This window comes from Chrysoperla carnea, chromosome 4 (assembly GCF_905475395.1).
Source record: "Chrysoperla carnea chromosome 4, inChrCarn1.1, whole genome shotgun sequence".
Classification (NCBI taxonomy): Eukaryota; Metazoa; Arthropoda; class Insecta; order Neuroptera; family Chrysopidae; genus Chrysoperla; species Chrysoperla carnea.
In genome coordinates, this window is record NC_058340.1 from 24709901 (window position 1) to 24720079 (window position 10179).

At 28.6% G+C, this 10179-nt stretch overlaps 2 protein-coding genes across 2 annotated transcripts; both read left to right on the plus strand.

The window, feature by feature from the left end:
• Window positions 1–455: 455 nt before the first annotated feature.
• LOC123297720 (probable isocitrate dehydrogenase [NAD] subunit alpha, mitochondrial) lies at window positions 456–3274 on the plus strand. Its single transcript, XM_044879478.1, has 6 exons — window positions 456–596; window positions 945–1109; window positions 1171–1349; window positions 1414–1629; window positions 1746–1995; window positions 3020–3274. Exons 1-6 carry the CDS (start codon window positions 570–572, stop codon window positions 3257–3259), a joined length of 1077 nt encoding a protein of 358 aa, XP_044735413.1. The 5' UTR covers window positions 456–569; the 3' UTR covers window positions 3260–3274.
• A 3061-nt stretch (window positions 3275–6335) lies between these two features.
• On the plus strand, window positions 6336–10179 carry LOC123297952. Its single transcript, XM_044879792.1, has 7 exons — window positions 6336–6433; window positions 6495–6644; window positions 6887–7033; window positions 7163–7504; window positions 8222–8617; window positions 9385–9490; window positions 9788–10179. Exons 1-7 carry the CDS (start codon window positions 6350–6352, stop codon window positions 10177–10179), a joined length of 1617 nt encoding a protein of 538 aa, XP_044735727.1. The 5' UTR covers window positions 6336–6349.

The window sequence follows — 10179 nt, forward strand, 5'->3', positions numbered from 1 at the left end:
TACATTGACGTCATAGATTGATAGATTTTTCATGCTCATACCACATTATTAAATTATTTTAATAGTATCATTTTACCAATTCAAAAAATTTTACTTAAATTCTAAATTAAAGAAAATTTTACAAAAAATTACATTTATTAAAAACAGTTATTAAAATTCTCTTTCGTTAATAGGAAAAATAATTTCTATCCACAAAAAAATGTTCCTGCAGGAAAATCATCTACACTCTTTTGATTACATTCTAAACATCACTATACCTATATTTAAAATTTTAAAAAATATTCTAAAAATAAACAATAATATTATGATCAAATAAATATATTTTAATAATTATTTTAAGCTAATAATATTATAAAAAGATTATTTTGAAATTTTAAATAATAATATCCATTGTCGATTGTTTACTCTTTAATAACAGTTAAGATAGTTTTAAATAACAAGAAATAAATATAGTTATCATGTTGGCTACACTGTTTAGTGGGTGCATAACTTATTTCAGAACTTTTAGGATTTTTTTCTGAACGTGATCTGTATCAATCTGTATCATTAACTGATTGTTGGACTTTATAATGGCTTACAGAATATTAAGGAAATTTGTAAGTGAAAAATAATGCATGAGTTTTATTTATGGTCTTTTCAAAATTATTTTTAATTGTTTTTTAATCGTTAATTAAATTGTTTATAAATAATATTCTAACAATGTCAGAAATTTATAAAAAAATTTTTGATGGATTATTTTCTAATAAAACTAAAGATATTTGGCGTACTGCATTAAATAGTTTGATTGCAAATACGGATCAACAAACTGATCCAAAAGTATGTATTTAAATAAATACCTTAGAATGTTTGCTTTTTTTAGTTAATTACATAATAGACTTTAAGAATTTTCTTTGAAAATTCATTGTGAATTCGACAAATAATTGTAATTTTTTGTTTGTTTTAAGGCAGTTTTAAAGGACAATACAAGGTTCTATTCTAGTGGGCTAAAGAAATGTACACTTATACCTGGAGATGGTATCGGCCCAGAAATTTCAGCTGCCGTGCAAAAAATATTTGAAACTGCCAAAGTGCCAATTGAATGGGAATCAGTTGATGTTAATCCAGTTAGGGTAAGTTGAGCTAACAATATTGTAATTTATTTGATTTTAATTAGCTGATGAACTTTTTAAGGGACCCGATGGAAAGTTTGGTATTCCACAAGCAGCTATCGATTCAGTGAATAGAAATAAAGTTGGGTTAAAAGGTCCATTGATGACACCGGTTGGTAAAGGTCATCGTTCTTTAAATTTAGCTTTACGTAAGGAATTTAATTTGTATGCAAATGTTCGACCATGCAGAAGTTTAGAAGGGTTTGTATTTTCTAATTATTTGCAATTTTGAATTGACTTATCTAATTATTATTAAAAAATTTAGATACAAAACATTGTATGACGATGTTGATGTAATTACAATTCGTGAGAATACTGAAGGAGAATACTCTGGTATTGAACATGAAATTGTAGACGGGGTTGTACAAAGTATTAAATTGATTACAGAAGAGGCTTCAACACGTGTTGCTGAATTTGCCTTCAAATATGCCATTGAGAATGGACGTAAAAAAGTTACTGCTGTGCACAAAGCAAATATTATGTAGGTACCTTGTTATTACAATACAAATTTTATGAATCCTGATTTACATTTTTTGCGAAAAAGTTATGAATTAAAATTATATTACAAAATTTTTAAATTTGTTCGTATTTTTATAGGCGAATGTCTGATGGTCTCTTCTTAAGATGTTGTCGAGAAGCTGCCGAAAAATTCCCGCAAGTGAAATTTGAAGAAAAATACTTAGATACCGTATGTTTAAATATGGTACAAGATCCCGGCAAATACGATGTATTAGTTATGCCTAACTTGTACGGTGATATCTTATCCGATATGTGTGCGGGTCTTGTTGGTGGTTTAGGCTTAACACCCTCTGGTAACATTGGATTGAATGGTGCTCTATTCGAATCGGTAAAATAAAATATTATTCTATCATAGACTATTAATTAGCTTAAGAATGTCTGATGGTCCTGGAATATTTTATGGAGATCTTCGTCAAACTGACGGGAATTCTTGAAAAAATAAAATTCTAGGCTAAATTATTTTTAACGTAACTAACCTTTACGTTATTTATCAACTTCGTTTCAGTTTTATAGCTTTTACAATTGATATTCCAATTCCAATCAAATTTTCGATTCGAAATAAAAATTTTAACTGTTGTATGAGTGATTATCGATTATCGAAATAGACTAGAATTGTTGTTTAAAGGAATCTTAATAATTTAAAATATCTTTTAAATGACCCTACTTAATAATTAGTCCGCGGTAGAACACCTTTTTTGTTAAACGATTAATACTTACTTGAAATTTCGTAAGTGACATTCTTTTGGCGAGTCTACCAAACTTTCTACGGCTTTTTTTCGAAAGGGTTGCGTTTTTAAATGAGTATGATATTGTCATATTTAAGCTATCACCTGAAAAAAAAACGCAGCAGGGAATTTTTCGGGACTCTGGCCACTTGATCACTTTTTATGAATTATTTAACATTAAAATTATTAAATAATTCATAAAAAGTGAACTACATATGTATTGAAAAACAAAAATAAGTACGGCATGTCCGAAATGGTAGACAAGCTCATGGGTGAAGTATTTTGGTCGGACAAAATATTTATTGTTTAATAATTACTAATGTTATCAAATGGCCATAGTGTCCAAAAAATTCAGTACTGCGTTTGTTCAGACCGATAGCTTGAATATGACGGATGCTATCATGCTCATTTAAAAACGCAGAATTTTTGAAAAAAAAGTCGTAGGAAGTTTGATTGACTCGCCAAAAGAAAGCCTCTCACGAAGTTTCAAGTATTTATTAATAATTTAACAAAAAGAGTGCTGTCCGGCGGAGTAAACATTTTTCGAGTTAAAGTTAGTTAGAGTTTATACTGTGTCTTCTAAAGAGATCAATTAGTATCAAAAGGCTAATTGTTTGAATTTTGTAGGTCCATGGTACAGCTCCCGATATAGCTGGTCAAGATAAAGCTAACCCAACAGCTTTATTACTATCTGCTGTAATGATGTTACGATACATGGGCTTAAACGACAAAGCATTACAAATTGAAACAGCATGTTTCGATACAATCAAAGAAGCGAAATATTTAACTGGTGATTTAGGTGGTAAAGCTAAATGCAGTGAATTTACAAATGAAATTTGTAAAAGAATTGAAGCTAGTAATAAATAAATCTTGAATGATTTTTTTTTTCGGTTTTTTTAAGTGTGAAGTTGAATTTCATACTTAAAAAAAATGTGACGTCGTATTAGTTAAAAATTCAAAAACACAGCATTATACTTTACACAATAAGTATAATTTATTTTACGTATTTATTTAAATTGTGTATTAATTTATTTTACAAAAATATTTTAAATTAAAAAAAAAATTATGCCCCTTTTTGTGTGAATTTTAGTACACATCGAATTTTTTGCTGTATTCTTTTATTTTTGACCATTTTATAAAAACAAGTATATTATTTGTTGTTTTGATTTTTATGATCAGTTTCCATGTTTTCCCATTTTAAAAATTCATCCATTAACATCGGCGAAACGACAGAAAAGGATTTTGAGTGAAAAGCACACTTCATCTCTGGAGAATAATCTTATTTCAAATAAAATTCACAACTTATGGCTTTAGAACGGAATTTTTTTTAACAACTTGCCACAAGCAGTATTAAAATTCTAACTATAGCGGACGACATCGTTTTCTGAATCTTTTCTAGTTAAATATAATCAATCTACGAAATAAAACCATATTTCACCTTAGTAAAACGGTGACTTTATATCAGAAGGTTTAAACGCTTAACCAATAAAAATTTCGACTGATAAATAATGTTGAATGGCTATTTTGAAATTTAATGGCGCTAAATTTACAGGGGAACACGGGTTAAATTAACATCCATTTTAATATAATTAGAAATACAAATTATCACGCGTCGGCGAGCGTTTTCGTTCGCCGGAAGAAAGCAACCCCTTTGCTTACTAAAATGTCACATACTTGCGCAACAAATTTTCCCTGCGTTGACAAGACGCAACGTTTCGCTTGTATGTGTAATCTAGTTACATGTAATACATAATGTCTTAAATTCTTGTAAGTTGGAAACCATTAAGAAAAGATTTTGCGGGAAAGACTGCTTAAGTTAAAAATTTTATCCATTGTTTTTCCCGCCTAGCGTACCCAAGATTATTCTCCGAAAAAAATAAAGTAGAAAATATTTTGAGGTAATATCAACCGTGATACTTTTCTTTTGATAAATTTCTAAAAGAGTTTGAATCAATCCTGGAAAACTTCTTAGTTACGCCGATGGATTATGATTTTTTTTAAAATTCTACTTAAAATATTTGGTAATTTTAAAAATTTTAGAAATAAATTATAAAAGAACGTCTCAAATTAAACTGTTCAAGTTAATGCTTTAGTATTTTCATATAAATATTTTACTGTAACGGAGACCACTGTAGTTAATTCTTCTTATCGAGCAAAGAAATTAATGGCTATTTAACTGTGATAAACTAGAACACAGTCGTCGATTGTACTACCATCATCGTGGGCTCTCTGCTTAAAATTTCATCTCCTATCCGGAGACGTCTCACCTTCGGGTGACAGGTTGTTCTTATGGAGTTGGTCTAGGTGCTAGGGATCCATTCTTATGTTTTATTATTATTATTACCTGAGATAAATTCGATTTCATCTTTAGTTTTTATTTAAAACTTCACGAACACCTAATGAAACATTCCCTAATTTTGAAGGTACTACATGCTTTTATTCCCTGAATAGGCGCTAACAGAATTCTTCATTTTGAATAAGGTAGCCAGCCTTTTTTACAATGAAAAAGATGACATCAAACAAATCAAGAAACGAATAAATTAAGAAAAAGTGAACCCAAAAAAATTACGTCATATTACATAAGCTAATGTTCGATATTATAGAATTAACTATTCTGGGCTTTGATGTTATAAATTCATATTTATCGCAATATAATTCAAATGATAAATATATTATTTAACTATAGATAATGACTAGTCTCAGTTTGAATAACTGAAATTGTTTCGATTTTAAGATTGTAAAGAATTTTCCCAAGCTAGAAAATAAAATAAGCTTAATTGTACTTAACAAGTAAAAATAAATTTTTAAAGTTTTAATTAATTTTAAAATTTAATAAAGTTCAATTACTTTTACTAGCATCCGTAACAAGTGGATTATTCTTGGAATGAAACAAAAAGTTTATGCAACCAGCAATATATATATATGCCATTAGTGAAAATTTATATTACCTACTTAAAAAAATTTTTAAATATTGGATGAGGACGTTTTTAAATAATTTTAGAAATAGGAAATATGATTATAAATCAAAATATTATTTGTAATAACGACTAGTGTGCCTATTTTAACAATTTATGTACCATTTTCAAACTATTATATTATGTAAATAGAAAATATTACATTTAAAAAAAACTATTTTAATTATTTTGTTTCCTTTCCAATTATTACAATTTTTTCAGCTGCGCCATATTGCGTTTTTCATGTCATTTTCATTAACGATTCGAGGCTTACGATTTCTCATTTAAGATCAATATTTTCCGTGATTGATTCTAGGGAAAAAGTAGTTCCTACATGTGCCAATAGCGAATAGTCCTCATTGATGATTATTGGCCGTATTAGATCTTAGATCGTCTATGATCTATTGATCTATCTTCTCAAGGTCACTGAAGTTTTTTAGGTATTTATAAAAAAGGTAGCTGGACTTTCAAAACTAGAAAAGGAAATTTTGTGAGTCATTATATTTAAATATGGCCTAAAACTAAACGCCGGGGGATTATTCTATTTTTGATTGCTTTAAAGAACCTAAATTGCACATTTTAATCGAATAAAACAGGCAGGAGATAGTCAGTGATAGATAACCGATTTGCAGATCAAACCTTGGTGATCCATACATTTTTCAGATCAATGATCCATATTTACTGTCAGTGACATAACCAATAAAAATTAGATCTTTATGAAATTCTCAAAAAAAAAAACTAACTGACTCTGGAAGATTTCCCATTAATATTTACCAGCTTTTTCATGAAAAATCATTAAGAGAAAATTTAAATCGTATTTTTCATTAATAACAAGTTTAATATTAACCTAACCAAAAATTAATGCACATTCCAGTTATTATTTTTTATATCAGTGGTTGGATTTTGACAACTAAAAATTTGTTTAAACAACATTAGGTACTAAAAAAGTTTGAAAAGTTTACATTTTTCAAATTATGTAAATAAGTATATATGTATTATAAAAATGACGTCAAATTATGCATCTGATATAAAACTTGTGAAAAAATTGAAGGAGAAGAAAAAAAGTAGAATGAATTCCTCCGAAAATGTAAGTGTTGGCTTGTAATAATGAAAATTTATTCGTTTTTAATGTTTGAATACGTTCTTAGGATACTCGAGATTCGTCTAAATGTACGGCTATCGAAATTGATACAATAAATTCTGTGCGAGATCAAATGTTTCCCGATTTAACCATATCTGAAGCAATTGCTACATATTTAGCTGATGATGTTACACATAAAATTCGTGAAATTATGCACGTAAGTATTGATTTTTCATACTTAAACTAATAATACGCTATGTATTTTTTTAATGTACCAGTTATAAATTTTTATTGTAAAAACATTGTTCAAAAAATAAGGATGGACATTTCTTGGATGGTTCATCCAAGTTACTGGGACAATAAGTACACATGTCTTATATGGATTTTCGTTTATTTGATCAAAATTTGTTGGATACATTTACTGCTTGAAATAATTGACGAGTAATTCAATTGTTACAGAATGCCCGTACTAAGATAAAACATACAAAACGACGTACGTTATTGGGAAAAGATCTCGATAGTGTTATGGAATTAGCGAATATTCAACGAATTTATGGGCCGATGAGTACTGAATGGAAATTTAGCGATGGGCATTATGTAATTGATGTGAGTAAAAAAATTATATTGTTGATAAAAGTGGCGGATTTTTCATAATTGTAAATTTAAGAAACTCAATTGCTTAATAAAATAACAAACACCCGCATTTAGAAATTAAAAAATTTCTTATTTTTTTAGGATCCAATGGTAAATTTATTCGATTTAGCGTTTCAAGCTAAAACATTTATACAAGATAGTCCACCAATATTAACGTGCCATTCCATATCAACAAATATAGCCGTTGAACATCAGTACTACGAAAATATATGTAAATGTGTTTTTTCAAATAATACAAAATTGGCAACAATTGCTTTAAAAAATTTAAAAGAAAATAAAAATATTGGTAATTTAGTGGATCTATTTGCAACATTTTGTTTTCTAGCATTTATTGTTGATAAAGGTCATAAAAAGTTAATTTTAAGGATGTTAAATAATTTAGTATATAATCCACATATTTCGGTCTTTGAACCAGGAAATGGGGTAAGTTTAACAAAAAATTATTTCAAATCCATATATATTCCAATGTCCTCGTTTTTTAATTAGAGTCCAATAGCTGCAAAAAATGTTCTAAGGCCATTTGATTGATTTTGGCAACCTATTTTAACAAATATTTGAAAGATATTTGTTAAGTTCTCGTAAAGCAACTTGGCCTTTACAGAAAATTATTATAGACTAGGGCATTTTGTTCAGGACTGGAAAATTTTTAATACATTGGCTTTGACACAGAGCCGAATTAATAAAATTTGTGTTACAAAATTTGAGGCAGTTTTAAAAATCTATCAATATAGAACTTTTTTTTAGTTCGTTAGTTTCAAATTTATTTCTTTGGCTTTTATTCACGTTGGCTGTTCAGGGCAGTCATCTGACTCGAGCTATCGTTTTTAAATAAGACCATATATGGATACTTGCTGTCCAGTTAATAAAATTTCCCCTTTCTGCAAAAAATAAATGAATTAGACTGACATACATTCGAATAACTGTTCAAATGTCAATATCAACGGTCTCTATTTTTTTGCATAATTACTTGTATTATTAATTTTATGTTTGTTTAAAAACTCTCCCGCACGCGTCTCTTTGTATCCTCACGCCTCTAGGCACGTGTCTATTTTTCTTTATGGATAATTCGCCTTTTCTTTGACATCATTTTACATGTTACCAAAAAAACATATAATTTAAATCTTTTAAATTGAATTTTAGCTAAAATTGGTCTGCTCATTTCTTGTATCAGAATTGTTTCCAGCAAATTTAAACACCACCGTTAAAAAAAGTACAAAAACAATTGAATATGAAGAAGAAGTAACGAATCTTTTAATATTTTTAATAACACGATGGAAATCCTTGGAACCAGTTGTTTTATTAACATTAGAAAAGTATATAAATTTAAATGTAACAAGTGTTCATTGTGTATCAATGAATATTATTCGAATTATATGTCAAGCTGGAATCGAGATTACAAGTATATTATTCTGGAATAAATTAACAGTATTTCGGTTAGATATGCAATTACAAGAAATAATACCAAATAAATATGTACATAAATTCGACTTTCATACTGCGACGGATTTATATTATGATCTGAAACATTGTTTATGGGTAAGTGTTACAAACTTATATTCAGTATAGAATGACAGTCAAACAGATCCGTGCGCAGGAATCATCCTATCAATCATCGTACAAAAGTATGGTTCAAAAAGTTGAGCGCAAGAGTCTTCATCAAAATTTTTCATGTTCTTGGGAAAGAGACAAGCAAAATTTCATAAAATATTGCGATAATTCAAAAATCGACCCTGTAAATGTATCAGAAACAAATCGATGTACGGTATGTAGTTAGTAATTCGAAAATAACCTTCAACTGAATCAATCTGTATATTCGATATTATCAGCATCCTTCTTAGACTCATATTTTTGTTTTCAATAATTTCTATGGCTAGTTTTTATCACAAAAATCGGCGAATATCCATGGTCACAACAGTCTCAGAAGCAAAAATCAATAAATGTCGAAACGGATTGAACCGCTAACTAGTCCTTTTAAATTGTCAGTGGAAACGCATTTAATAAAAGGCTGCTTTTAAAGGAACATATTATTAGTTCAAATTTATGTGGCGAGATTTTCAATAGGGGGGGGGGGGGGGTTACTCCTAACTTGAGCCTGTAATTTCCTCAGTAAGATGCTATGTGATGTGTCAAATCAAGAAGTGGGAAGATAGAAAATCTCAGGAATGAGATGCTTATTCAAAGTGTGTTTGAAATCACGTGCAATGAACTCCTTTCCTTTAAGAATAGTTGGGTCTAAATTTGCATATGTAAACTGTTCAGTTTTCTTGTAATTTGATTTTTTTTTTTTTGAATTTTTTTTTCAGTATGCATCGTCTTACCTATTTCGTACCTTGGAATTTCCGGATGAATGGTCGAAAGAAATAACACAACTTTTAGGAGGTGCATGTGTGCCTTTATATCCTCATTTTGGTATGTATAAAATTCCATAGTGAATACAAAATATCTCTAAAACACTCGCGTAATAAATTGTCAAATGAACTTAATTTTTTCAATCTTTCGGATCAAAGCTTATTTACTATTTTTTACCCGATGTTTGATTTTTTCGGGTTAAAATTAGCTTATTTACTCTTTTTCATTGAAATATGTGATGTTCACTGAATTGAATTTCCATCGGTTTACTACCATGCGATCAACATGCTTACAATTATTTTTTACGCCACCGACAAAGTTCGTAATTATTAAATTATAAATTTTATATTTTTTCAGGAATGATTAACTTTAATACAGAACTTTACACAGAGAAATTAACAAAAAAGGTAACAATTCGGAAAATATGTAAAAATGTTACGAAAAGAAAATATCATGCCGAAAAAGTATTTGAAGATTATGGTATATTAATACGTAAACCTATTATAGACATAAAATATGGTAAATGTATATCTGCGAAACAACGAATTGAATATCAACCAATACCAATTACACCAACCTTCGATGAATTTGAATTGAGTACGGACGATGATACACACATTGAAACCGAAATGAATACAGACTTTGTGATAATAAATAGTAAATATTTACCATCGTTAGATTTAATTGATTATGAATTACCGAAAAAACCGAATACATGTAAATGTCATAATTTATTATTCGTAATATAA

Coding starts and splice junctions, on each gene's coding strand:
- LOC123297952 (XM_044879792.1), top strand. CDS start 6,350: ATGACGTCAAATTATGCATCTGATATAAAACTTGTGAAAAAATTGAAG. Junction 7,034..7,162: donor ATGGGCATTATGTAATTGAT/GTGAGTAAAAAA, acceptor TTATTTTTTTAG/GATCCAATGGTAAATTTATT. Junction 7,505..8,221: donor TCTTTGAACCAGGAAATGGG/GTAAGTTTAACA, acceptor ATTGAATTTTAG/CTAAAATTGGTCTGCTCATT.
- LOC123297720 (XM_044879478.1), top strand. CDS start 570: ATGGCTTACAGAATATTAAGGAAATTT. Junction 1,630..1,745: donor GTGCACAAAGCAAATATTAT/GTAGGTACCTTG, acceptor GTATTTTTATAG/GCGAATGTCTGATGGTCTCT. Junction 1,996..3,019: donor ATGGTGCTCTATTCGAATCG/GTAAAATAAAAT, acceptor TGAATTTTGTAG/GTCCATGGTACAGCTCCCGA.